Source organism: Propithecus coquereli, unplaced genomic scaffold (genome assembly GCF_000956105.1).
Source record: "Propithecus coquereli isolate 6110/MARCELLA unplaced genomic scaffold, Pcoq_1.0 Scaffold114, whole genome shotgun sequence".
NCBI lineage: Eukaryota > Metazoa > Chordata > Mammalia > Primates > Indriidae > Propithecus > Propithecus coquereli.
The window spans coordinates 3,168,316-3,194,328 of record NW_012135414.1 but is presented as its reverse complement, the minus strand read 5'-3'; the positions used below and the strand labels follow the sequence as shown (position 1 = coordinate 3,194,328).

The following is a 26,013-nucleotide window of genomic DNA, read 5'->3' as shown; positions in this document are numbered from 1 at the left end:
TGGTATTTAAAGTCATGAAATAGGCTGGGTGCTGTAATCCTAGCACTCTGGGTGGCTGAGGCAGGAGGATCACTTGTGCTCAGGAGTTCAAGACCAGCCTGAGCAAGAGCAAGATCCCTTTTCTACAAAAAATAGAAAAATTAACCAGGCATGGTAGTGCATGCCTGCAGTCCCAGCTACTCAGGAGGCTGAGGCAGGAGGATCGCTTAAGCCCAGGAGTTTGAGGTTATGGTGAGCTATGATGATGCCACTGCACTCTAACCTGGGTGACAGAGCTACATCCTTTCTTGAAAAAATAAAATAAAATGAAGTTGTGAAATAGTTGAGATCACCTGGGAGGGGATGTAAACAGAGAAGTTTGAGGACTAAGTCCTAGAAAGTCAGAGAATGAGGAAGTAAGGATCCAGTAAAGGAAGAGTGTAGTGTCCTGGAAGCCAAAGAGTTTTAATTGTCAAATGAAAGTTGAGAACTATGAAATGACCACTGGACTTAGCAACAGAGATGGAGAGGGGTCTGGGAGCCTAGTCCTTTGTGGAAGGGAAGGAGGGATCGCAGGGGGACTCAGGCATCTCTGACACATGTGGGCTCTGAGTCTAGAGGCAGAGCTGGGTTACAGGGTGGCAGAAATCCTCCAAGGAGGCATGACTTTGCAACCAGGATCAATGGAGAATCCCCAACAAGGGCCTGTCATGTCCAACACGGTGGTAGTGTTTGGGAGTTGGGATGGCCAACTTACCTGAGCTACACATTCATTCAGAGCCACAAATTTAGACCTTCAATGTTGTTTAATGAGGCTATACGTATAGTCTTTTGTGTTCATTAGAATGTCAAATTTTAAAAATAATTTTTATAACCATGTTTCTTCCATTTTTAATATACCAGGAATCTTAAGAAGGGGAGTGGTCTAGGCCTTAACCTCAGCAGGACCAGGACAAGGGTGAGGCCAGGTTGGTGCCTAGGGTGCACAAGGCAAGAGCAGGGTCTTTGGGATTGAGTGCACTTTAGGCACCCCTCTCAACCTCACCCTAGTCCTGGTCTTACCTGCCTCACATACTGCCAGGTAGTGTGTCTGCTGCCCACCCTGGGAGCCCCCACAGAAGCGGTGGGTCCTGGAGAAGGTAGACCATAGAGTGGAGGAACTGCTCTGGGTGGCAGTAGACACTATACTATAGGAGCCCAGAGAAAAGCAGACTGAGAACTATGCCTTTCAGCTCAAAAGTGGGTGAACATTGCCACCATGTGGCCATTCAGAGCAGGGTTCTAAGGACTGTTCCCAGAATTGCACTGGCAGAGGTGAGGCCAAGACACACAACCTCATCCAACCCTGAATTTCTCAAATTGTGGCAGTCACAACTGTGTTGGAAGGGATCTTCTTAAAACATGCTGATTTCAAGGCCTCAAGTCAGAACGAGTCTCTGTCTCTGGCAATGGAACCCAGTACTCCGTAAACTCAACAAGCTCCTAGGTGATTCTTAGGCACACTCAACTATATAGTCCCTACTAGAGTATGATGCTACCATCTGATAAACTCAACCACAAAGCAAGAGGCCCTTCTGAGGTTTCTGCAAGAGTTAGAGGCTTTTCCTGCTGCTCAGACACACAAAGAAATGGAACTGATCAACAGGTCTTTATTAACAGAAACAGACAGACAGAGAATGTAGCAAAGGCTGTCTGAAATTATGATGAGGGTGTGTTTGCGCAGAAAAGGCCTTCTCTAGGCCAAGCATGGCCCCTTGGAATTAGGCCCACCTCTCCTCAGTGGTGGGCCCTGGGCTAAAGCCAGCTTCCCCATCACACCCCTAAGGGTGGAACAGGGGTCTTTCAGGAATGGAAGACTCTGACTTCAGCATTCTCCACATTACTCTGATTCTCCAGGTGACTTGTTTGCTGAGGGGGTGGGGGACAAGCCACAGGCGCACTTGCATAGCAGGGGAGTAGAATGGGGATAAGGCATATGGTGAGGTCAGGGGAGAAGAGGAAGGGCATCACAGCTGCAGGTGATGGCGGCCTCCAAAGGGCAGCTCCTCTCCATCCCCCCCAAATTGCTGCTGGGTTGAGGAGTCAGACTGAGGCAGTGTAATACCCACCCCCATCCTTAACTCCAGAGCCCTGATTTGGGGGAGTGGGTGGGAAGCTCTGGAAAGGCCTGAGTTAGTGAGTCAAGCTTGTGGTGTATGTGTTTGAATATGACTGGCTCCCTAGTATATTTGAGGCTCCCTCTCTAGATGGGTGTGAGTGCGTGATCCTGCTGTACACACAGATCTCTGTATCTATATGTGTCCCATTTGTGTCTCTGTGTTTGGATGTATAAGCATGGACGTCCCTGCTTGTACACAGGAACTCAATATCTGTATGGTATGAGTATGTCCCTGTCTGTAAACATGGGCTCCAGCAAGTGGACATGTGTGGGCCTGACCACTCCTGTTCATCCGCAGATCTTCCTTCAGGCCTGGCTGGTCAGGGGTCCTGGCCGAAGAGGTAGGTGGTGAGCTCAAGCCGGAGGCCCCGGGCATAGGAGCGAAGAGTGTAGAAGAGGGTGAGGAAGTCCTGGGTGCTGAAGACAGTGTCAGCCAGCGCGAAGGCCAGGGTAGATGGGATGACACCCCGGCCGTACTCCACCATCCATGTGTTCGGCCCCCACTCCACAGCTGTTGCCTCTCCAGGCCCATGCACTACCGTCTCCCCTGGGGGACAAGGAGCACCATATGAGGAGCCTAGCTCTGCCCTGCCCTTCCATTGCTGCTGTTTCTCTAGCCCATGGGCTATCTAGGGGTGGGGAATGGAGAGGGAGCTTCAGGAAAGGAAAAAGCCCTATCTCACTGGGCTGGTTCCTCACCTGGAGGCCTAAGAGACCCAGATAGCTGCTGCTAAATGTTCTTCTGTGGCATCACCTGGCCCATGTCTTCTTTTGGGGGAAGCCATGGAAGGTTAGGTTAGGCCTGGCCATGCGCCCATTGCATGGAAGTCATGGAAGTCTGTATTCCCAAGCCTCACTCATGTCAAGTAGAAATTTAGCTAAACTTGGGCTGGGCTTGTTAGATAGGGAAGAGGTAGTTACAAGACTTGTGAGAGTTTCTGAGAAATGTAGCTGTTCAATACAATGCCTGCCATGTTGACACTCAACCTCAAACTAACTTGGAAGTCTAAAGCTCTACTTTTTATGTAAACTGTTAAACTATTAAAAAAAAAATGCTCTCTTATCTCTTTTGGGGTATGAGAGCATTTCTGATTATCCAACTGTCTCCCCAACAATTGTTGGAATATTGGCTAGGAAGACAGAAATCAGACATGTTTAACAGGAAGCTTTGACAGAGAAAAGCAACAGGGTCCCTCAGCTCTGCCCCAACCAACCACCTGTGGCTTATGGGGGGTGGGCAGGAAACCATAGGGAGGGCCCCCTAATGTACCCCTTTGCCATGCCATGTCATGTCCCCTCTCTCTGTCAGAGCATCCTTACCCACCTGGGTAGAAGACCTCACTTTTGGTGGTGCCCTCTCTCCACTGGTGGAAGGTGCCAGAGATGATGGTGTCCGATATCTCAGCCCAGTAGCGCCCTGAGTGACAATCAGATGGACACTATCAGGGTATTCGCACCGTCGCATAGCCCAGCCAAACATCAGAAAGGAGGGCATGGGCCCTTGTACAGTCCCAGCCTCCCAGTCCCGCCCGCTGCTAGCACTGACCCGAGTGGCCGCGGGAGCCCAGGGCGGTGCCGAAGAGCAGCACGTACTCGGACAGCGAGGCGTGCAAGAGGCACATGGCGCCCATCCAGCCGCCCGCGTTAACGAACACCCACTGCAGCTCCTCGTCGGGCAGCACGTGGCCTGGGTGCAGCCGCCGCAGCTCCACAATCAGCCGAGAGAAGGCCAGCTCGTGGTCCAGCCCTGGTGGAGGCAGAGGAGCGGCGGAGTCAGGGTCAGCACGGGTCCTGGGCTCGGGGATGGCGTCCTCGGGAACCCTCGGCTCGCCTCCCCGGCCGCCCGCCCCCTCCCCGCCCTCTGCCCGCTCACCAGCGAACTGCCGCGCCAGCTGCGCGATCTCTTCCTGCTGGAAGACGAAGCTCTGCGTACCCAGCCAGAGCCAGACGACCTGGGTCAGCACAGCTGCGGCAGCCAGAAGCAGCGCGGCCCACGCCCACCGCCGGCCCACGGCCCACTGCATCCCGGCGGGCGGCCTGGCACAGCGCAGCGTAAGGGGGAGCCCAGGCCTGAGGCTTTACACTCACCGCCGCTGAGCCCGCCGGCTGCTGCCCACGACTAGCTCCCCCGCCACCGCCGTGGTATGGTTCGCCCTGGCCAATCGGAACGATCCGGGCACCCCGGCGCCGCCCCTTCGGTTGAACCATTTCCTAGTGGAGAGCGCGGAGGGGTGGGGCGGCGCCGCGCACGTGAGGCGAGGGGGCGGGGCCGTCCTCCTTGCTGCCGGAGTTAGGGTCTTCCGGCGTGGTCTGTCCTCGTGCCGCTCCACGTGGGGATAGGGGCGAGTGGCGGCGAGACCCAGAATGGACTGGCCCGCCTAGGCTCACTGGCTGGCGAAGCAGACGAGGCTGGAAGTAGAGCCTTTTGGCACTCCTGATCGTTAAGGCCCGCCTTTACTAGCAGGCACAGTAGCGGAGAGGAGGCAGTTCAACCTGGGAGCCTTAGGGAAGGCTTTCCAGAGGCGGTGACCCCTGAGCTGTATCTTTAAGAGCGATGAGTAGGGCATTCCAGACAAGGAGACAGTCTAAGAGCAAAGGCCCCAGGAGAGAGACAACATGGGCTCTTCAGGGGCCTACAATTCATTCTTTATTCTGCAGCAGAAAGTGTGAGAGGAGGGCCTGGTAAACCAACTGAGAGTTAGGGGAGGGGAGGGGAGGAGCAGGGGAGCGACGGGATTAGACTTTACCACGGAGTGGTACAGGGCTACGGAGCGGAGGGGAGCAAGATGAGAGGGAGTCTATGACTATGGTCCCGGTAAGAGGGAAGGTCTATGTCAGGGGAGATGCAAAAAAAGAAATGAGTTTGTGAATTCTGAAAATACAGTAGGCAGAGTTTGATCTCTTCTCCTGGAATACTCTTTTCTCTCCATCCTATCCCCTCTTTCCCCATGCTTGACTAATGTCCTTGTTCCTGTCTAGTGGGCAATTGAGTGTCCAGATCTGAAGCTCAGATCCAGTCTGGTGACAGAGGGCTAGGAGTTGTCATTTAATCAGGCACTTGTATGTGTGAAGTCCTGTGGTGGCCACTGGGGATGTGGCTATGAACAATGCAAGCATAGTGCCACCTCAGTTTAGAGATCTCATTGGGGAATCTACAGAAAAAGTGGTAATTAAAACCTAAAGAATGGCTAAAATCTCACAAGGAGAGGGACTAGAGTAAGATAAAGCTAAGGACAGAGCCTTGGAGAACACTAACAGCTAAGGGATCGGCAGAGGAAGAAGAGACCAAAAAAGAAGAGAAGCAAAAGAGAGAAAAGAGACAGCATGGTGCAGTGATTAAGAAATAAACTCAAGAGCTAGACTGACTGGGTTCAAAGCCTGGCTCCTGCTACCTACTATAATAGTTGTGTGAAATTCGGTGAGTTACTTAGAATCTCTGTGACTCAGGTTTTGTTTTTGTTTTTTTCTATCTGTGACTTAGTTTTTTTTTTTTTTTTTTTTTTGAGACAGAGTCTCACACTGTTGCCCTGGCTAGAGTGCCGTGACGTCAGCCTAGCTCACAGCAACTTCAAACTCCTCGGCTCAGGTGATCCTCCTGCTTCAGCCTCCCAAGTAGCTGGGACCTACAGGCATGTGCCACCATGCCCAGCTAATTTTTTTTCTATATATTTTTAGTTGTTTGGCTAATTTCTTCTATTTTTTAGTAGAGACAGGGTCTCGCTCTTGCTCAGGCTGGTCTCGAACTCCTGAGCTCAAACGATCCTCCTGCCTCGGCCTCCCAGAGTGCTAGGATTACAGACATGAGCCACTGCGCCCGGCCTGTGACTTAGTTTTTTTTATCTGTAAAATGGAATAAATAAAAGTACCTACTTCATAGTACATACCTTCATTGTGATGGAGATTAAATGAATTAATATTTATAAAGCAATAGTGCCTCACATGGTGAGCATTATATTTGTTAGTTATATAAATAAAACATAGAGGAGCTGGAAGAGAGTAGCGTCACACATTGGAGTTTTCAACCTAAAGAGAGAGCTAGGCATGGTGGCTTGTACCTGTGGTCCTAGCTATTCAGGAGGCTGAGGCAAGAGGATTGCTTGAGCCCAGGAATTTGAGGCGGCAGTGAGCTGTGATCTTGCCACTGCACTGCAGCCTGGGTGACAGTTTATTTGGGCCAATGTTGAATACAGCTGCCCAGGACACACTTCCAAGTTGCCTTGGGGAGTGCTTTGTTTGGCCTTTGATACGAGCAAGTTTTTAAAGACCAAAAGGGGATAAGGAGTGGGCTGATACAAAGTTGTTTGACAGGCATTCTCATTGCTTTACAGGAATAACATTGAATAGTGATTGTCTATACATTGTTGAACTATAGAGTATGAGTTATAGTGTCCAGTATATTGTATTTTATGGCTACTTGGCATCAGTTAGTCTAGAGCCCACATAGCAAGTGGCTTCAGGAAGTATTAATAATTATTTAGCTTGGGGAGTGGGTGAGACATGACTACTGTCATATGCTGTCACATTTCAATGCCTCTCTAGGCCTGATAATTAAAGGGCGCTCACATTCCTCAGATAAAAAGTTTCTTTTCTTTCTCAGAGTGATGGACTGAGGGGTCAACACAGTCAAATATAATTGATTCAATAAAATGACAAGAAATGGTCATTAGATTTCTCAGTAGGGGCATGTGGCAGAGACAATGCTATCCATTCACAAATCCATTTCCTTTTGCTCTTGAGCAGCCAGATTACATTCCACAGTGTACTGTGTAGTTAGATGGGGCCATGTGATTGCGTTCAGGCCAACGAAATACAGGCAGAAATGATGTATGACACTTCCAGGTCTGGCTCCTAAAATCTCCTCTGATACATTCTCTTTCTTCCCTCATCTATTACAGAGGATCTAGTGGAGAATTCTGAGGACCTAGGAAATGGCAGAGCCACTAGATGGATGGCATTTGGGTCCCTGACTGCTGCCTGGGACAGAGCTCCTCTTTCCCCCCCACAATGTGCTATGATGCTAAGCCATGGAGCTTTGGGGGTTGTTTGTTATAGCAACTAAGATTATTTACCCTGACCAATACTGGGCAAAAGACATGTTAAAATATACTGTGCAGGCCAGGCGCGGTGGCTCACGCCTGTAATCCTAGCTCTCTGGGAGGCCGAGGCGGGCGGATTGTTTGAGCTCAGGAGTTAGAAACCAGCCTGAGCAAGAGCAAGACCCTGTCTCTACTAAAAATAGAAAGAAATTAATTGGACAACTAAAAATATATAGAAAAAACTAGCCGGGCATGGTGGCGCATGCCTGTAGTCCCAGCTACTCGGGAGGCTGAGGCAGAAGGATCGCTTGAGCCCAGGAGTTTGAGGTTGCTGTGAGCTAGGATGACGCCACGGCACTCTAGCCTGGGCAACACAGTGAGACTCTGTCTCAAAAAAAAAAATATATATATACTGTGCAGCTAAGAGTAGAGGCTGGGAAGATGGACTTTTTTTTTTAGGAAACTGGCAGAGAAAGGAAAGATAAAGAAGGGATTATCTAGAGGAGAGAATTCAGGATTGAGGGAACATGTTTTTGAATTAGCTCTGGCTTCTGTGGCATTCCTGAGTTGACAATTTGCTAAGAACCCTGAGCAGCAGGTACTAGCCCCCAAACCTGGTCTTTGTCCCCCATTCCAGGCAGAGCCTTCTGGGACTATCTGGGCCTGTAGATTCCCTATCTGGTCTTTCAGAAAGCTTCTTCAGCTCACATTGTTTAAAAACAAACAAACAAACAAAGGAGTGTTTCATGGCCTTGAGAGACCCCAGTTAGGGGACAGAGGGGCTGAGGGTCACAGCCATCTTTTCCGAGATGTCATAGCATAGATCACACTTCTGGAATCTGGGAGGCAAAGAGCTGGGTAGGTCTCATCTCGGCCATTCTCCTCTTTCTCCAGAAAGTGACCTTGGGGAGACACAAAGAGAGGAGAGGTGTGGAGATGTTCCCAAAGAGATGTTCCTAAAGGAGGTCAGGAGTTAATGGCATGATCCAGGGAGTGGCTTGAAGTACTGGTGTTCTTGAGAAAATGGAGCTGCCTCCCAAATCCAGTCACTGAAAAAAAGACAGCTGAGAGAGTAGAAAAGCAGATTCCCTATCCCTGTCCCACCCTTTTGGATACAGCCAGTGGGACAAGTTAAACCTCTGTTTCTAAGTCCCCTGCTCCCTGCCCCCTACCTAGAGGCCTCTTCAGATTTCAGTCTGAGGACCCTAGGGCAGAGATCAGGTAAATGATCAATGACCCAGTTTTTGCAGCTCAGCTGCAAAACACCTGGCTTGGCCTGGTCAGGCTTGGGGGAAGGGGCCTCCCCGCTATGGCTCAGCTCCTAGCTCACTGGGTTTCTGTCCTGAATTCCACTGAAGTCTTTCTCAGAGGCATCTCCCAGCACTGAGAAGAGCCTTGGAAACTTGCATTCAAATCTCACCCTGGCCACTCATTCTCTGCGTGACCTTCAGGCCTCTGTTTCCCACTGTGAAATGGGGAAGAGGTTTAGACAATATTTAAATGGCTCTTTAAAAATGCCAAGAGAGAAATTAATTTGAATTCTATCTAAGCGTTAGCCAATTGGTCTGATCTAAGAAAAATTTGCAGAAGAGAAGGGGATCTGTAAAGGAACACTCTTGACCCCCCCCAGATGGTGGCTGGAGCTCCGGACAGTCCTGTCCTCCCCAGATTTTCAGATTTCTTGTAGCCCTGTTAGCTCTTCCACCTTTTTTTTTTTTTTTTTGAGAAAAGGTCTCACTGTGTTGCCCAGGCTAGAGTGCAGTGGCGACATCGTAGCTCACTGCATCTTCAAACTCCTGGGCTCAAGCGATCCTCCTGCCTCAACCTCCTTTGTAGCTGGGACTACAGGTGGGCACCGCCATGCCCAGCTAATTTTTCTTTTTTTAATAGAGATGGGGTCTCGCTCTTGCTCAGGCTGGTCTTGAACTCCTGGCCTCAAGCAATCCTCCAGCCTCAGCCTCCCAGAGTGCTAGGATTACAGGCCACTGTGCCTGGCCCTCTCCCACATCTTATGCTTTTGGGGTGTGTGTGTGAGAGAGAGAGACTATGGTTACTTAGCCCTTTTTTCCAAATCTGTTTGCCCTGGTCGGGATGAGGTGTGGCTGTTGTGAAGTATCCACTCCTCCAGGTAACACCGAGGGGCCAGGGTTCAGCCATAGCAGATTAGAGCCCACTCCATCCCCAAATTTGCCTCTCCTCCACCATAGCCACTGAACAGGTGGCTGAGGTGATTGTGGAATCAGAGTCACACCTTACTCGCCCTAGAATGTAAGCTCAGTGAGGGCCAAAAGGGGCATCCCTATGCCCCACATAGAGCCTAGGTGTCTAGCACATGGGTGATGCTCAGTAAATATTTGTTGAATGAATAGCCAAATGAATGACTGAGTGCAGCAAAGAAGTCCTGTAAACGTCTTGGAGCCGAGGGATTCTGCAGTAAGCAGCTTTCACAGAGGTTCTTCAGGAGTGGAGGCTCCAGTCCTGGGTGGAATAGGATTACCAAAGTCGTCCCGCGTGGTTCCTGAGCCCCGCCCCCAGGTGGCCAGGCAGCCCCCTCAGACAGTCACGTGCTGGCGCCTGGCCAATCATCGGGGGCGGGACGGGGCTGGGCAGGCAGACAGAGAAATCCGAGTGCGAGACGGGGCTCCGCGGACCTTACAGACAGTCCCTCTGGTGTCCTCATGTCGCGCAGCGGAGCCGTTCCGGAGCAGCGTCAGCAGGCGTCAGAGGCGGACATCACGGCAGCAACCTTCCGGGCGAGCGGTAATTGCAGGGCGGCTGGGACCCGACCTGAGCCCTCCCTTTCCTTAGGGAGTTCTCGCCCCACCCCAAGCAAGGCCAGCAAGGCGAAGAGACGCGGCTGTAGGGGCTGCAGGCCAATTGGCGCTGGGAAGGTCCAGTCCTGGGCCTTTAGTTCCTGAGCAGGAAGGGGCCGAGAGGGCATCCCGGTGCTTGGGCCTGCTGGTGGGCGAGACCCGGGGGAGAGGGAGACAGTTTTGTGAGCTGATCTTGACTATCTGTCCCCAGACCATCAGCATATCCGCTACAACCCGCTGCAGGATGAGTGGGTGCTGGTGTCAGCTCACCGCATGAAGCGGCCCTGGCAGGGGCAAGTGGAGCCCCAGCTTCTGAAGACAGTGCCCCGCCACGACCCCCTCAACCCTCTGTGTCCTGGGGCCACAAGGGCCAATGGAGAGGTAAACCTGTAGAGCCCTGCATCTGCAGGCTGGGCTGGGGGAGTAGCTCTCTCCTGGAGCTGCCCTTCACCCACAGGGCAGTGGACCTCCTCTGGGACATATCGCACCAAGCCTTTTTGTGCCCTAGAGTGGGCCTTCCCCACCCCGCTGTAGCATGTCTAGCCCTTGAAGTCCACCATATGACAGTGGTATGGGGCAGCAAATGCTTCTCTAGCCTCTCCTTATCAGGTGAATCCCCACTATGATGCCACCTTCTTGTTTGACAATGACTTCCCAGCTTTGCAGCCTGATGCCCCCAGTCCAGGTAACCTGACTCCAACTGCTGTTAGGGAGGAGGGAGGCTAAACCTCTTGGGGGATTTCTGCTGCAGAGAGCGATACTCCTTTATCTCAGGACCCAGTGATCATCCCCTTTTCCAAGCAGAGGCTGCTCGAGGAGTCTGGTAACTATGGATTTCCCCTCTTACAAAGTTCAACCCAGGGTTGTAGACTGAGCACTGGGGTTGGGCCCCACCCCTAGCACAGCCATGCCCTATCCCTCTGTCATCCCTTACCCCTCACCACCTAGTAAGGTCATGTGCTTCCACCCCTGGTCGGATATGACACTGCCACTCATGTCGGTCCCTGAGATCCGGGCTGTCGTCGATGCATGGGCCTCAGTCACAGAGGAGCTGGGTGTCCAATACCCTTGGGTGCAGGTTTGTGAGATCACCCCCTCCTGTGGATGGGCAGGGAGAGGGTGGTACAGCTTTGGTTCTCGGAAGTAGCATTCCTGTTTCCACAGGGTGTGGTCAGGAGGGGGCTGAGTTGGTGTCTTTGGCTACTAAAGCTCCCCACCCCTGCCCAATAGATCTTTGAAAACAAAGGAGCCATGATGGGCTGCTCCAACCCCCATCCCCACTGCCAGGTAAGGGTGTCAGGGGCTCCAGTGGGTTTCTTGGTTGGGTCCTAGCCAGCACTGTGGGCCGGGGAACTGGATTAATGGATGGGACAAAGGAAATATGCTAGTGATGTGGAGGCTTGAAGGTAAAGGACCTGCCTACCCTTCTCTGCTTTTGTCCCTTGACAGGTATGGGCCAGCAGTTTCTTACCAGATACTGCACAGCGTGAGGAGCGATCTCAGCGGGCCTATCAGAGTCAGCATGGAGAGCCCCTGCTAATGGAGTATAGCCGCCAGGAGCTGCTCAGGAAGGTGGGAGAGAGACAAGCCCTGTGTCTTTAAGGATTCCCTAGCTTAAAGAGAGAGGTGTGTGAAGGAGAAAGGTGGAAGGGAACTAGCAGAGAGACTTGCTAGGAGGCCTTAGCAATAATCTAAAAGAAAGACGATGGTGGCTTAGATTAGTGGTGGTAGTGGTGGAGGTGGTGAGAATCCAACAGATTCTGGGTACATTCTTTTCTTCTTCCTGCCTATTTGCTGGCACCTGTCTCCCCCCCTCCTTAACCTCATATTCATTCTGTCTGCCCAGGAACGTCTGGTCCTAACTAGTGAGCACTGGTTAGTGCTGGTCCCCTTCTGGGCAGTGTGGCCCTACCAGACACTGCTGCTGCCCCGTCGGCATGTGCGACGGCTACCTGAGCTGACTCCTGCTGAACGTGATGGTGAGGACCTTGAGGCCTTGGGGCTCAGCACCAGATGAGAGTGGCTCCAGTAGGGCCAGCGTCTGGGCCCCAGGCTGAGATTCAGGCTCTGATTGCAGATCTAGCCTCCATCATGAAGAAGCTATTGACCAAGTATGACAACCTGTTTGAGACGTCCTTTCCTTACTCCATGGGCTGGCATGGTGAGGCCTTTCAAGTACCTATACCTAATCTCCCAACACCATTTCTGGGCTCCTGGGGCCCAGCCCAGTGGACTACAAACCCTAGTGAGCCTTAACACTTGCTGGGGGAAGTGTCCAGAGCAGGGATGCTGGGACTGAGGTTGGTGCAGCAAACTTGGTGAAACTGTGTCTCCAGTGTGCTTTCTGCTGCCTGGCCTCCTCTTTGGCAAAGCATACTGGGAGATGTAGTTTTCAGGTACCTGGCCTGGTTTGGGGTAGGGGCTAGGCTGAAGAACTAAGAAAGGGCTCTCCCCACCATCTCTACCTTCTTCTTCTGTCAGGGGCTCCCACAGGATCAGAGGCTGGGGCGAACTGGGACCATTGGCAGCTACATGCACATTACTACCCTCCGCTCCTGCGTTCTGCCACCGTCAGGAAATTCATGGTTGGCTACGAAATGCTTGCCCAGGCTCAGAGGGACCTCACCCCTGAACAGGTCAAGGCTCAGAGCATCCTAGGTCCTCAGGTCCCCTTTTCTCTTGCACTTCCTTAAGAGATCCCAACAATCATGACCCTGAAAACCCCCATAACAACCTGGGCATTCCTTGGGACTTAGGAGCTGCTCAACTCTCTCATCCTCTGGTGACTCCAGCAGTCCTTGTCTCCCAGTCTCACATGTCTCCTGAGCACTCAGAACACTGTACCACCATTCTGGGCAGCCCTTACCCTCTCTGATTGCCCCCTATATCCCTTCCAGGCTGCGGAGAGACTAAGGGCACTTCCTGAGGTACATTACTCCCTGGGGAAGAAGGACAGGGAGACGGCAGCCGTTTTCTGACCACGCTGACCACAGCCTTGAATCCTGCCTGGGGAAACTGGGGCCTGGAATTTGGGCAGATGTAGCATCAATAAAACTGTGCTTCTCAAACTTTAATCCATATTGGAACATCGGAGGAATGTGAACTCTAGCCTTCAGGGATCTGGGGTTAAATGCTAAAGACATAGCTCCAGCCACGCTTTTCTTTGTCTACAGAAGTGTAAAAACTTGATGCAAAATTTATACCCCAAATCTCTGAAAAAAATTAGTACTCTCCCCCAGCCTAAATCTCTGAACAAAATTAATATTCTCCCCTACCCCAAATGTCCAAAAAAAATTAATATTCAGTATTACATCTTGTCTATAAATTCTCTCACTCATGGTGTAATCATTGCATTCCCAGTTTAGGAAACTGTTTGAAAATCTTGTGTTTTTGGCTGTGGCTGAGGCTTTGGGAAGGCCAGAGCCCCCTTTGCCACCCCCACTGGGTGTCAGCTCCAAGCCTGGGCCTGAGGGTTTGGTGGGGAGCGGGTAAGCTGGATCCTGGTCCCAGTGGTCAGTGGCCAGGCTCTGGGCTGCTGGCCAGAACCCTGGCTTTGTAAGTGGCTACGGCTTGGCTTTGCTCCAGCCCACAGGGGCTGAAGGGGCGGGACGGGAGCGTGTACGTGGCTTTGTGTCCTTGGCCCGTCCAGACTCCCACGTGCAGTACGTATAGGCTCTGTACACTTCTGTTGCCCTTGTGCCCGAATCATTGCACAGGTCAGAAAACAGCTTCCAGCAGGAAAGGGGGCTGCCAGAGTTAGCCCAAGAGCTTGGAAGGAGGGCATAGTTCTCAGAGTGACCCTTGTTCTACCCACTCTCCTCTGGACCTGTTTACTTGGCAAGAGTATGTGAAAAACAGACCATGCAACCCAGGAGACCTGATATCACCTAGTGTCCTCCAAATTTTAAGGTGAAGGTAGGGCTGGTGAGTAATGGCAGAGACGGCCAGAATGCTTTTTGTCCCCACTGTTTTCTCAGGGGAACTAAGTCTCTGGGTGGGGAAATCACACTAAGGCTAAACAGTGAGAGGCCCTGGCCCAGAAGAACCTTGGCTGCCTGCCTTCTGGTCTAGGGTCTTTCTTCCTTGGTACCTGGGAGGGGAGGTGCCTGGGACTTCTGAGTGTTGCCCTGGTTTGGAAGGAGATCAGACATAACATAGTATGTACACATTTCCCTGGAGCCCCTAGTGACTAGGAAGTGGATAAGAGCCCTGGGCGGGTGGCTGGTTTCTTAGGGCACAATTACCTGCACCCCTACCCCCTCGCCCCCCTTATTTGGCTGCATTTTGGAATCATCTGGGAAGTTTTAAACAATACTGATGCTTAGGTCTAACCTCCAGAGATCCTGATTTAATTGGTATGGAGTGGAGCTTGGCAGTTCTAAAGCCACAATCCCCAGCAAAGTTTAATAACCACTGCCCTATATCAGCCCTCCTCTCTTATCTTATCTGGAGTCAGGGGCACCTTCTGCTTCTCAGTCACCTGCCCAGTGACTCCTGAGCCGTGAATCTGAGGCTTTGTTTGTGGACAGCTGGGACGGGGAGGGGGCCCGAACGCTTCCAGTCCTGCGGTCCCAGGGAGGACAGGCCTTCAGGCGGGGACCCAGGAATCCAGCTCCAGACTCTGTCCTCGGCAGCCTCTTCAGTCTGCGACGGGACAGGAAGTGTCCGGCAGAGGAGGGGGTGGAGGTGATTGGCAGTTGGAGGCTCCAATGGGCCGGGAGCCCCCCCTATTTCACCCCTCTCCTTCTATTGGCGCCTGGGCGGAGCCGCCCCCACCGCGGGGCCCTAGGGCGGGAGGGAGTGGAGGCCGGGGCAGAGGGCGAGGGCAGAGGGCGCTGGCGGCAGCGGCCGCGGAAGGTGAGGCCTGGTGGGGCCATCGGGAGTAGACGACGAAGTCTTGCCAGAAGGGGGCGGGGCAGGGTGGCGTACGTTCTAAAGGGCCCGAATGACTGACAGTGTGTGTGTATGTGTGCGTTTGTCTGTGAGGCTGTCTGTGTGACGATGTCATTGTATGTGAGACTCTGCGTGTCACCTGGTGCAGCTGTCTGCTAACGTGACTGCGTGTGTCAGTGTGCATGCAGCTGAGTCCGCATGTAGCTGTGCAAGTGTGGAGTTATGTGTGGGTCCGCTAATGCACAGTTTTTGGTGAGATTGGGCTGTGTGTTTGTATGTGTAACAGGGACTGTGTTCTGTGCAATTTAAGACTCTGCCAGCGTGAGAGTGGGTGGCTGGGTTTGTGTGTGCCAATGTGTGACTTCAGCAGTAGCAGAGCAAAAGTGAGACTTGTGACTATGTGTGTGTCCTGTGTCCTAACTTAGACTGTGTGGGAGTATGACTGCTCATATATTGGGGGACCCTCTTCAGTAGCTGATGGGACTGACCTTCTACTTTGTGTCCAGCACACACAGTCCCCAACACACGTGGCTTCCCCTCCTTCTGCTCAAGAATTCCCACCACTGGTCTACTGCTGCTTATTTTCCGTGTCTGACTCAGTTTCCTTGCATTCCCTTTTCTCTCCCTATTACTGTCTTCCTGGAGATATCTCTGTCTCTTCACACTTTTGTCTCCCCAGGTATCTCTGTGTATGCACTTTTCTAGTTGTGCCTCTCATGCTTTCCATCTCTGTGTCCCTGTGCCTGACTCCCCCATTTGCCTTTATCTCTCTGGCTACCTGGGGGCCTATAACAGCCATGTGATGTGGATCAGCCATTGCTAAGAGCTCCCTGGGAGAGGGGGCTTTAACCATGATGAGGAGCTGTTTATAGGGAGTGCTGTGACCCCATCCCAGGGGCAATGTGTGTGCGTGTGTGTGTGTGTGTGTGTGTGTGTGTGAGACTGCATGTGTGTATGAATATGTGTAAATGTGTCTGAGTCTGAGTGAGGATGTCTGAGTGCATCAGTGTGGCTGTGAGTGACTGAGAGTGTGAGTCTGAGGGTAAATGTGGGTCTTATGTATCTGGCACCAAGGGACCAAAGGCATTTCCTGGTGCTGGGGCCCAAAGGGTAGAGGGGGAGGTGAGAAATGGCTGGAACTTCCAGGTGGTGGTGGGGGTACTGGACTCTTTGGCCTCTCCTTATGTCCCCCAACCTGGGGCCTCCCTTCCCCTCGAAACACAGCCAGATGTGCCCTAAGGAAACATTTGCTGAAGAGTGAAAAGAGTGGGAGCATGAATTCGTGTCTGATTTTTTGTTGGCCTTTGTCCATGTGTATTCAAGGGAGTGTCTTTTTTGTTAACTGTGCCTAGTGAGTCCACGTGTGAATGTGGCTGTGTTTGGCTGTGTGAAAACACAGGGAATCTCTCACTGACAGGGACATAAGCATAAGTAACCCTCCTCTCCTTGCTGGCCTTGGCTGCATCTGTGGCTTCCTTTCCAGACTTGGGGGAGGCCTCTTCCCTTCCCAGGGCCTCGGGTGGGAAGGCAGGAGGGAGGAGGAGTGGGGGGGAGGGGGCCTGGCTAGGGGCGGCTGAGCTCTGGGGCTCAGAGGGGGCGGGGCAGGGAAGGGGAAGGAGGGGATGGTTCTGGGGTCCCAGAACTCAGTGGAGCAGGAGACGGGTGCTGGAGCTGGTGGGAGGAAGTCCTGGAGGCCATGGACACTCAGCCACTGGGATCACCAAGGTAGGGTGGGGCTAAGCAGGGTAAATGCGGCTGGGGGATCAGGGGTGAGCCAACTAGACACAGATAGACAGACAGACACATGGAGGCCCCTGCTCTCTTCTACTTCTTGTGCTCTGGGGGGGTCTGTGCTCTTCCTCTTCTGGTGCTCTCACTGAGGGCCCTCTCCCCATCCGTCCCTTCGTTCCCCATGGCCACTTTCCCACTGCCTTCCTCTTTTTGCTCCCCGCTCCAGAATCCCTCTCTCCTATACCCCGTTCCCTTATAGACATCCTGTTAGCCCCTTCTGGGATTTTGAGTTCCTGCTGTCCCCAGCCCTCCCGTTACTGAGCCCCCATTGCCTCTCAGTCCTGATCTCCGAGTATCTGTTGGTGCTGTGGTCCCCATGCCAGGCTCCTGTCCCCGCAGGCTCCCAGCTCCTCTCAGTCTCCCCTCCCCGCCACCCTGTCTCCATCTCCATCTGCTGGCTCCTCGCCAGCCCCCAGCCTCTGGCAACAGCCAGGGCATCTGGATCCGCTTAACTCCACAGCCCTGGCCGGTACTCTAGCCCCATCCAGCCTCCCAGACTTGAGACCAACAAGATTTCAGAGCCAGACCCAGCTGAGTGGCCCAAGTAGCCAGAGCAAGGAGCCAAGCCCAGGCGAGAGGCTTGGCAGCCAGAGCAAGGCTAGGCCTCACGGTGGGAGTATAGGGTGGGCTCAGACCCAGGATGACAGTACTTCCCCCCAGGGTGATAAGGTCTGCCCCAGGTTAATCAGAGGCAGTGATTAGCCCTGGACCAGGTGGGGGTGAACACCAGAATTCCCAAGAGCTGGATTGGAGGAGTTAATGGGAATGGCTGAGTTGGTGCCAATACTTGGTGCCAGGGGTGGGCTCCAAGGGCGGCAGTGGGCGGGGGGAGGGGGTGGTTGCTGGCATAGAATCTCGCCTCCAGCTTTTGTTCTGGGCCCTAAGCCCAGGACTGAGATTGAGGGTGTGAGGGTGTATGTGTGTGTGCGTGTGCATGTGCGTGAGCGTGTGTGTACGCAGCAATGTGGACTTCAGGTCAGATCCCTCAATGATTTCTGGTAGCCTTACCCCACTTGGTGCATCAGTTTTCCTCCTAGGAAGCCCCAGTTTTGGAGAGGAGCAGCCAGGCTTTAGCCTCTCATCTCAGGGATGGGGGATCCCTGACTCTGCCTCTCTCCCACAGATGAGCAGCAGCTGCTCAGGGCTGAGCAGGGTGCTGGTGGCCGTGGCTACAGCCCTGGTATCTGCCTCTTCCCCTTGCCCCCAGGCCTGGGGCCCCCCAGGTGAGAAGAACCCTGCTCCATGAGCTCCAACTCTGACTAGTGACTTGCCACCCTCGCTATGGCCCCTTCCCGTGCCTAACTTGTGACCCCCCCGCGCCCCTGATACCCAACTGGGTCTCCTCTGTATCCTGTCCTCTGACCCCTGTCTCCAGATTATAACGTGGTGCTTTGATCCAACGACCCCTACCCAGGGCTTAACAATCTGCTCTTTATCCTGTCACTCTCACAAAGTGGGGGGCGGGGGGCAGGTAAAGGAAGAGCCTCAACTCAGAAGTGCCCTCCACAGGGGTCCAATATGGACAGCCTGGCAGGCCTGTGATGCTGTGTTGTCCAGGAGTGACTGCTGGGTAAGTGCCCCACCTGCCTGTTGGTCTGACACTCGTGACCCTTTCGTGACCCGGCCCAGTCCTCACGTCCCTTCCCTCCCTTGCCCGTCTGTCTATAATCCTTACCTCTCTATCTGTCCTAACCCTCTAAACATCCTTCAATTCAACCAATATATACTGAGCACCTGCTGAGTGCTGGGTCTATTCTAGGCTCTGGGATACAGTCATGCACAAGCCAGGCAAGGTACCTGCGCTCACAGAGCTTACATCCTAGTGGGGAGATGGACGATAAGCAAATAAGAATCTTGCCAGGTAGTGATACCTGCAGGCCAGAAAAGTCAAAGAGAGTGATGTGGAAGAGGATAACTGAGTGGTTATGTTTTACTGGTAATCAGGAAAGGTCTCTCTGAGGAGGTAACATTGAAGCTGGTTTCTGAAGGCCAGGAGGGAAGCAGCCCTGCACAGATTAGGGTATAACCAGTCCTGACAGAGGGAACCGCTAGTGCAAATGCCTGGAGGTAGGAATGAGCCCAATACCCCGAGACACAGAAAGAACACCAATGTGGCTGGAGTGCAGTGGGTGAGCAGGAGAGAGGTAGAAGCTGAAGAAGGAAAAGGAGGCAGGGGCTAGCTCACAGGGCCTTTATAAACCAGTGGAAGGAATTTGGGTTTTATTGCAAGTGCAGTTAAAAGCCAGTGGAAAGCTGTGGCATGGTCTGACTATACTTAAAATCTCCTCTCTGTCATCATCTCATCTTACCTCCAGGGCTCCAGTGTCCTGGTTTCGGGACGGAGAACCAAGGCTGCTCCAGGGACCAGACTCTGGGCTAGGGCCTGAACTGGTCCTGGCCCGGGCAGACAGCACTGACGAGGGCACCTACATCTGCCGGACCCTGGGTGGTGCACTTGGGGGCACAGTGACCCTGCAGCTGGGCTGTGAGTTGGGAAGGGTGGAAGTAATGAGACATGGGGTTCCTGAGGGAATTCGGGACCTGAGTGAGCCCTCTGGGATAGGGAGGACGTGGGGACTGCTCAGTCTCCAGCTATACCATGTGCCTCTAGACCCCCCAGCCCGCCCTGTTGTCTCCTGCCAAGCAGCTGACTATGAGAACTTCTCCTGCACTTGGAGTCCCAGCCAGGTCAGCGGTTTACCTACCCGCTACCTCACCTCCTACAGGTGTGTGCATGATCCGGTGAGTGTGCCTACACATTTGGGTGTGCTGGCACAACATGGTATGGGAGGCAGGGAGGGAGGTTCTGAGGAAGGCCTCAGAGAGGGCAGAGGGCCCTCTTCTCCTTCCTGACTTCAGATGGCCCCCTCCCCACCAGGAAGAAGACGGTACCAGGAGCTGATGGGCAGAGGTAGGACATGAGGGAGAGACTGGGGGTTCCAAATGGGTCCCACATTCCAAAGTCCAAGACCACATCCTCCCTCCTAGGAGGAGTCCATCCACAGGGCCCTGGCCATGCCCACAGGACCCCCTAGGGGCTTCCCGCTGTGTGGTGCATGGGGCAGAGTTCTGGAGCCAGTACCGGATTAATGTGACTGAGGTGAACCCACTGGGTGCCAGCACACGCCTGCTGGATGTGAGCTTGCAGAGCATCTGTGAGTACCCACCCCAGCCCACCACAGAGACCCCAATAGATTTAGACCCATCCACCCTCAGAGCTCCCAAACAGTCGCCTCCCAACATAGATTCCATTGCACACACATATGGCCCTGTGGAGACTAAGAAGCCAAAGGATCAGAGCCCAGGAGGCATGGTTACCTCAGCACACACTTTAGAGGCTGCTGCCACTGCCTGCAAGTCCTTCCTGGCTGCCTAGCCTCAGAGCTGACTCCCTGCTTCTAGGCTGTGTGCTTACGGCAGCCACAGCTCATGTCCTCCCTGCCCAAGGAAAGCCTGTGCTGGCCCCTCCTTCCTCTTGATCTGCGCGTGGGAGTGGGGCACTAAAACTCTCGCTGGAATTTGGGCCAGTTCATCTTCCTTGGATGAAAAGAACAATTGCTCTTTTATTCACTCAAAAAACACTTCAAAAGCTCACCCCCAGATTTCGGTTCATTTTATAATAAAGATGACAGGTTCTGAGCCTAATGGATGGTCAAGTTTAAGATTTCCCCTTGCCTCTTGGGAGCACCAGGCTAAGGCGCCTTTAAACACACACCTTGGGAAATGCTGGGGAAGGGCGGGTACCTGTCCCCTACCCTGACTTTGTCTCACTGCCCTCAGTGCGCCCTGACCCACCCCAGGGGCTACAGGTGGAGTCAGTACCAGGTTATCCCAGACGCCTGCGTGCCAGCTGGACATACCCGGCCTCCTGGCCCCGCCAGCCCCACTTCCTGCTCAAGTTCCGGCTCCAGTACCGTCCGCTGCAGCATCCAGCCTGGTCCACGGTGAGGCCTGCAGTGCATCCCAACCTGTCTCTGGTTTCGTGAACCTGGGCGTTCTGCATAGCTTCCCAGCACTGGCAGTCCACTGAAGCCTTGACGCCTCCCGCTACAGAGTGTTCCCTGTGGGCCTGCCTTTGTGCTGGGGGCTGGGGTTGCGGTGGTGACTGACACCCTGAGTCTTTGCCCTGTGGGCTGTAACTATGTAGTGTAAGCCCATCTGTGGGAAGACAGCAGTGGCTTTAAAAAAATAACTCTTCTTGTAACCATAGAGCCTAGTCAAGAAAATAAATAAATAAAAAATAACTCTTATAGGAAAAGGAGTGCCTTTTACCCAGAGGCACATTCTCACACAAACACTCACATCCCTAGCTGAGAATGATAGTGAATTCCCACATCTGGAGATGTCAAAGATTGTCTGGAATCAGGTCTGGAAAGCAGCATCATCTGATAATAGCCAGTATTTATTTAGTGCTGTTTCTGCCTGCTGGGCACCATGCCACACCATATCTTGTTTAGGGATATTGACCCTTATTTTACAAATGAAGAAACTGAGGCATAGAAAGCCCCAAAGGTCACTAAGTATGTGGTTTAGCAAAAATTCTAACCCAGGTAGCTTGACACCATCCCCCTTCAATCACTACACACTACCATCTTCCAAACTCTGGGTGTATACCCAAGCCCAGCAGACACCCAACGTGAGGCCTAGATAGCTCCACTAGGCTGACAAGGACAGGACTGGGAGGAAGGGGTGCTCTTTGCAGACTGCGGCTGGGTGGGCTCTGCACTTACAACTTGGATGTCACACCAACAAACCATCTTCACCCTCAGGTGGAACCAGCTGGATTGGAGGAGGTGATCACAGATGCTGTGGCTGGGCTGCCCCATGCTGTACGGGTCAGTGCCCGGGACTTTTTGGATGCTGGCACCTGGAGTGCCTGGAGCCCAGAAGCCTGGGGCACTCCAAGCACTGGTGAGAGACGAAGCCAAAGAAAGAGACAAAGACCCCACCCCAAAGCATCTCTCAGATGGATGGGTTCACGAAAAGCGGCCATGAACATGCCCTGCCTACCCAGGCATTGCAATTGCTGTCCCAGGCTTCAGCCTCAGTTGCCTGCAGCCCTGCCTTAGCTTCAGTCCTGCCTCTCAGCCTCCACCCCTGCATTTCCAGGCTTTACTTCCACCAGCTACATCCTCAAGGATCTGGCCATGCCCTTTCAGGCACCCCTACTTCCAACCCAGTCCTTGGCCCCACCTGCAGGACCTGGCCCCTGCCCCTACCACATGTGGACACTTCACAGGTCTCAACTTCCTTTAGGGTCCCTACCGAAGGAAATACCAGCCGGAGGCCACCTACACATGCAGCCAGAGGCGGAGCCTCAGGTGGACAGCCCGGCTCCTCCAAGGCCCTCCCTTCAACCAGACCCGAGGCCGCTTGGTGAGCTTGGGCAGATGGGCAAAAGTTGTAGAGGACCAAAAGCCCCAGAGAGAAGGGGCATTGAGCTTGGTCAGGCTTGCTCTCACAGTGGCATGTGACCGTCCCCCTCAGATCACAGAGACCCCCTGGAGCAGGTGGCTGTGCTGGCATCTTTGGGAATCTTCTCTTTCCTGGGACTGGTGGCTGGGGCCCTGGCAGTGGGGCTCTGGTAAGTGACTGCCATTGGTCCCTCAGTCTCTGATCCCTGCAGATGCTCTGATGCCCATAGACCACATTTATCCCCACCCTTCATGATTTCCCATTGACTTTCCACTGAACCTGATTCTGGAACTACCTCCCCTTGCCTCCATCCCCCACACCCCACTTCATGATTCTCCTGATTCCTCTCCTGACCCTTTACGAATAACCCTTTTGGAGGAGACTGAGATGCTTCACATTGTTGGGGAGACAGCTGCCTTTTTATGCCCCAGGCTGAAGCTGAGACAGAGTGGGAAGGATGGACCCCAAAAGCCTGGGTTCTTGGCCCCAATGATTCCAGTGGACAAGCTTCCAGGTGAGTAAGACCTCCAGGAGGTTTGGACTCGGAGAAGTGTGCCCCATTTTGAGAGTGTCTGGATTAAGAGCTGGTTGCCCTAGTCATTTTCTGGATGTTGGGAATCCGAGTTGGGTTTCTCATTATGATATCTAGGCTGAGGATTGGGCCTTTCATTCTTGAGTCCCTTGGCTCATAAGTGAGTCTCTTTCCTCTCTCTCCGGATACTGAGGATCCCAGATGGACTCCTCTCCTCATTTTCAGGGTGTTAGACTCAGAGCTAGATATAGATCTTTTTTGGGGGGTGTCTTAGATCAGTGCTGGGTCCCCTCCCTCATTTTTGGCATGCGTGGGCCCAGAGCTAGATCCACTCCCTCATCCTTAGGATGTTGAAGGATCCCTAAGAATTGGGCTCCTCTATTCATTCTCAGCGCTGGGCTCAGAACTGGGTCACCTCCCTCATTCTTAGGGTGTCTGGGTCAAGATCCAGTCCTACTATCTCTCCTGATTTGCCTCCTACTTCTTCTAGGAGCTCCAAACCTGTAGAGGACCCAGGAGGGCTTCAGCTGATTCCACCTATAACTCTGTCTTGCTGGTGTGGATGGATGGACAGATAGAACCCAGGCAGGACAGTAGATCCCTATGGACAGGGTCTCAGCTGGAAGTTTTGTTTGGAGTCCATTTCTGTGAGACCCTGTATTCCAAACTTGCCAGCTGAAAGTTGCCTGGACCTCTGATTTCATCCCACAGCTGGGGTTCCACCCGAGGAACATGTGCAGATATGTATGTTTGTGTCCATGTGTGACCATGTGTATGTGAGACAGGGAACGTGTGTTCTCTGCATGCATGTATGTATGTAGGTGCCTGGGGAGTGTGTGTGGGTCCTTGGCTCTTGGCCTTGCCCCTTGCAGGGGCTGCGAAAATGCAAATAAAGAGAACGAGGAAGTTCTTGGGGATCACACTCAGAGATTATTGTCCAATGCTGCTTTATTATTTTAGCTGTTGGGGGCTCCAGCCCATCTTCCTGGGAGCCCCAAATTCAGGTTGGGCAAAGTTCTCTGAAGCCTTCTCCCATGGCGCTCAAACCACCGAGCCAGGCTGCGGTTCTGGGGGTGAACGCATATGCTGCGTCGAGCCATGTGAAGCCTGGGGAGGGAAAGGTCCAAAGCTATGCCCATAGCTTGGGGATGAGGTTAGGGTCCAGGGATCAAGGGCAAGAACTAGATGAAAACCTGAGTCAGCATCAGAATTAGCAGCTGGGGTTGGGGTTGGGATCAGCATCACGGGTTGGGACTGAGGTCAGAGTCGGGGGTATCGGGGTAGCGGTCAGAGCTCACACAAAAGCTTGGAGATGACAGTCCCCATCAGCCTGCTGAAGTTCCACCCGGATGACCTTCCTCAGTAGCTTGTTTGAGAGTGGCTGTCGGTAGAGCTGAGTACAGCAGGTAGTGCTGGGTGCTATTAGCAATGCTAGGGGACAAAAGGGCCATGTGTTCAGGGGGGTCCTCAGCAAGAACCTCTCCATCAGAGATTAGAGGTTAGGTTGGACTTCCTGGGCCTCTTTCCGTTCATCCCATTCACCCCTTCCCCCCAGCTTTCTACACCCCCAAGTACTTACCTGCTCCAGGGTCTGGGCTTAGGAGCAACAATAGCAGGAGGAGGCTGCTAGTCAGTGAGGGCTCTTTCATGCTGCTCAGCCTGGAAACTTCCTTCTCTCTCCTCCTCCTCCTCTACCTTTTATCTGGTGCCTTTTGCCTGGGGGCACCAGGTGAGTCAGAGGCAGGTGAAGATGTAGTGCTTATTCTGTGACCCGAATTCTTAGTTTGTTGTCACAGACCCCTTCCTCTTCTAGGCCTGCCATTTCCCATGGGCTTCTAAGCCCTGGGCAGAGAAGCTGGGGAAAGAGTTAGTGAGTGCATGATGTGGGGACTGATGACACAGTGACTAAGAGCAGTCAAGGATCCACACTGGCATCTAATGATAGACATTCACACTCATATACCCATAGCCACCCATTCACGGTCACACCTTGATTACTTAGTCAACCTCACAAAGTCATATGCACCATAGACAAAACCATATAGCCCCGTTATTCCCCAAGTTGCACTCTCACATAGCTGTTTTCACAATCATCCAGTCACACTCACAATCAATCACACTAGCACACACAGATTCTGACGGGGGAGTTGTGGGTGGGGTGGGAGCAGAGGGCAGGCCAGCACCAACTTGCCTTCATCTTCCCCTCCCCACTTCCTGCCCTGGCCTGCCTGTCTTACTAGGAAAAACTGATGGGAATGGGTCCCTAAGGCAGGTCCTTCTGGCTAAGGACAGGTCTTGGCTGAGGCCAGAGAAGCTGGGAGAAGGCCCTTTTTGGTAATGTTGATAGTATAGTGCCTTGGAGATGCTGAGGCGGGGGCTGCTTTCCCCCAGAAGATGAGACAAGGAGGAAAAGTGGGGTGGATGAGGAGGGATGATAAAAGCTCTTTGGTGCCAGGTTGCTGTTGCTGTTGTCAAAACAGCTGAAAGGCCCAAAAAATATTACCTTCTTGTTTTTGCCTAGTCCTGTTCCAGGAATGTCAACCTCTTGCCAGTAGGGGCCTGGGGTCTCCAGATTCAGTCCCTGACTTGTTGGAGACAAACTCATGAGCTCAATTACCTCTCTTGTTCTACTCAAATTCCTATCTTTTTCCACTGTGGGCCTGGAGGAACACCTTGGCTCCTGACTCAGGTTCAGTAATAAACACACTCACTCATGTCCAACCCTTACACCCTCCGCCTCCCATCCTCCAGCGGCTCCAGCCCCAACCTCCCATCTCCTTCCTGTCTTTCTCTTCTATCCTCACCCAGCGCTCATTCCCCTCCTACCCACCTCCCCCCAATGCAAATTCCTACCCCTCTTCATCCAGTCCTTTCCAGGAAGCTGGGAACTGCTTAGGGTGGGACAGGGGTAGGGGCATGCTGCTGGGCTTAGTGCTCCTGGCTCCTTGAAGAATTTCCCACTTTTGGTCTAGGGATTTCAATCCTCAAGTCCTGCTCTGTATAATGAAACATAAATTGAGTCACAACCCAATAATCCAGCCTTTATCTGGTTGTTGCAGAGGTACCTTCTACAGTCTTCTGGGGCCAGCCATGTTCTATGGGGCAGGCTTTCTCTTGGGATAGGACTCATGCCTTCTCTGGGCAGCCCTTTCTGCTGCAGGACTGCTTCAACAATCTAGAGGGACTTCAGCTCTCAAAGTAGGGACTAACCCCCTTCCTGGCTGAAAATTTGAGACTCTCCTCCTTCCTGTCCAGGGTGAGGCTTGAGGGCCATGCCATGGAGTTTGTCTCTGGGATCTTCAGGTCTTCTGCCAGCATCCTGGTGAGATGTGAGCCCAGGGCTAGACAGTGCACTCCACATTTGAAGGGGCCTTTATTTTTTAACCCTGGAAGTCC

The 26,013-nt window shown here is 53.0% G+C and overlaps 4 protein-coding genes across 9 annotated transcripts; 2 read left to right on the top strand and 2 right to left on the bottom strand.

Annotated features, from left to right (window-relative positions):
* Positions 1-1,608: 1,608 nt before the first annotated feature.
* On the bottom strand, positions 1,609-4,293 carry SIGMAR1 (sigma non-opioid intracellular receptor 1). The gene is made up of 4 exons (XM_012656567.1): positions 4,011-4,293; positions 3,684-3,884; positions 3,462-3,554; positions 1,609-2,684 (listed from the first exon to the last, which is right to left on the bottom strand). Exons 1-4 carry the CDS (start codon positions 4,159-4,161, stop codon positions 2,458-2,460), a joined length of 672 nt encoding a protein of 223 aa, XP_012512021.1. The 5' UTR covers positions 4,162-4,293; the 3' UTR covers positions 1,609-2,457.
* A 618-nt stretch (positions 4,294-4,911) lies between these two features.
* GALT (galactose-1-phosphate uridylyltransferase) lies at positions 4,912-13,062 on the top strand. 2 transcript variants are annotated; one of them, XM_012656853.1, is made up of 12 exons: positions 4,912-4,952; positions 9,863-9,933; positions 10,198-10,367; positions 10,596-10,671; positions 10,761-10,809; positions 10,935-11,064; positions 11,217-11,273; positions 11,436-11,558; positions 11,833-11,965; positions 12,064-12,147; positions 12,468-12,622; positions 12,884-13,062. In XM_012656853.1, the coding sequence occupies exons 3-12, from the start codon at positions 10,260-10,262 to the stop codon at positions 12,962-12,964; spliced, it is 996 nt and encodes a 331-aa protein (XP_012512307.1). In that variant the 5' UTR covers positions 4,912-4,952; positions 9,863-9,933; positions 10,198-10,259; the 3' UTR covers positions 12,965-13,062. The 2 variants fall into 2 exon arrangements, with proteins under 2 accessions (XP_012512307.1, XP_012512299.1); XM_012656845.1 differs by lacking the exon at positions 4,912-4,952 and having other exon boundaries at positions 9,749-9,933.
* Positions 13,063-13,847: 785 nt separating this feature from the next.
* Positions 13,848-23,535, top strand: IL11RA (interleukin 11 receptor, alpha). Of its 5 annotated transcripts, none has more exons than XM_012656813.1 (13): positions 13,848-13,901; positions 17,794-17,893; positions 18,180-18,240; positions 18,986-19,155; positions 19,282-19,396; positions 19,549-19,581; positions 19,659-19,825; positions 20,451-20,614; positions 21,440-21,581; positions 21,927-22,046; positions 22,158-22,254; positions 22,517-22,599; positions 23,108-23,535. In XM_012656813.1, the coding sequence occupies exons 2-13, from the start codon at positions 17,794-17,796 to the stop codon at positions 23,122-23,124; spliced, it is 1,269 nt and encodes a 422-aa protein (XP_012512267.1). In that variant the 5' UTR covers positions 13,848-13,901; the 3' UTR covers positions 23,125-23,535. The 5 variants fall into 5 exon arrangements, with proteins under 5 accessions (XP_012512267.1, XP_012512258.1, XP_012512253.1 ...); XM_012656804.1 differs by having other exon boundaries at positions 13,864-13,910; XM_012656799.1 differs by lacking the exon at positions 13,848-13,901 and adding an exon at positions 14,792-14,843.
* Positions 23,528-24,266, bottom strand: CCL27 (chemokine (C-C motif) ligand 27). The gene is made up of 3 exons (XM_012656835.1): positions 24,197-24,266; positions 23,916-24,048; positions 23,528-23,724 (listed from the first exon to the last, which is right to left on the bottom strand). The coding sequence occupies exons 1-3, from the start codon at positions 24,264-24,266 to the stop codon at positions 23,574-23,576; spliced, it is 354 nt and encodes a 117-aa protein (XP_012512289.1). The 3' UTR covers positions 23,528-23,573.
* Between the last annotated feature and the right edge of the window lie 1,747 nt (positions 24,267-26,013).

Bases quoted from the DNA above. Each gene is read 5' to 3' on its own strand.
- SIGMAR1 (XM_012656567.1), bottom strand. From the start codon at position 4,161: ATGCAGTGGGCCGTGGGCCGGCGGTGGGCGTGGGCCGCGCTGCTTCTG. The intron at 3,555-3,683 runs GTCAGTGCTAGC...ATTGTCACTCAG, and splicing joins GGGCTCCCGCGGCCACTCGG to GGCGCTACTGGGCTGAGATA. The intron at 2,685-3,461 runs GTGGGTAAGGAT...CTTGTCCCCCAG, and splicing joins AAGTGAGGTCTTCTACCCAG to GGGAGACGGTAGTGCATGGG.
- GALT (XM_012656845.1), top strand. From the start codon at position 9,852: ATGTCGCGCAGCGGAGCCGTTCCGGAGCAGCGTCAGCAGGCGTCAGAG. The intron at 11,559-11,832 runs GTGGGAGAGAGA...CTGTCTGCCCAG, and splicing joins GCCAGGAGCTGCTCAGGAAG to GAACGTCTGGTCCTAACTAG. The intron at 11,966-12,063 runs GTGAGGACCTTG...CTCTGATTGCAG, and splicing joins GACTCCTGCTGAACGTGATG to ATCTAGCCTCCATCATGAAG.
- IL11RA (XM_012656813.1), top strand. From the start codon at position 17,794: ATGAGCAGCAGCTGCTCAGGGCTGAGCAGGGTGCTGGTGGCCGTGGCT. The intron at 19,582-19,658 runs GTAGGACATGAG...CCTCCCTCCTAG, and splicing joins CCAGGAGCTGATGGGCAGAG to GAGGAGTCCATCCACAGGGC. The intron at 22,047-22,157 runs GTGAGCTTGGGC...CGTCCCCCTCAG, and splicing joins ACCAGACCCGAGGCCGCTTG to ATCACAGAGACCCCCTGGAG.
- CCL27 (XM_012656835.1), bottom strand. From the start codon at position 24,266: ATGAAAGAGCCCTCACTGACTAGCAGCCTCCTCCTGCTATTGTTGCTC. The intron at 24,049-24,196 runs GTAAGTACTTGG...TTTGTCCCCTAG, and splicing joins AAGCCCAGACCCTGGAGCAG to CATTGCTAATAGCACCCAGC. The intron at 23,725-23,915 runs GTGAGCTCTGAC...TTCCCTCCCCAG, and splicing joins TGTCATCTCCAAGCTTTTGT to GCTTCACATGGCTCGACGCA.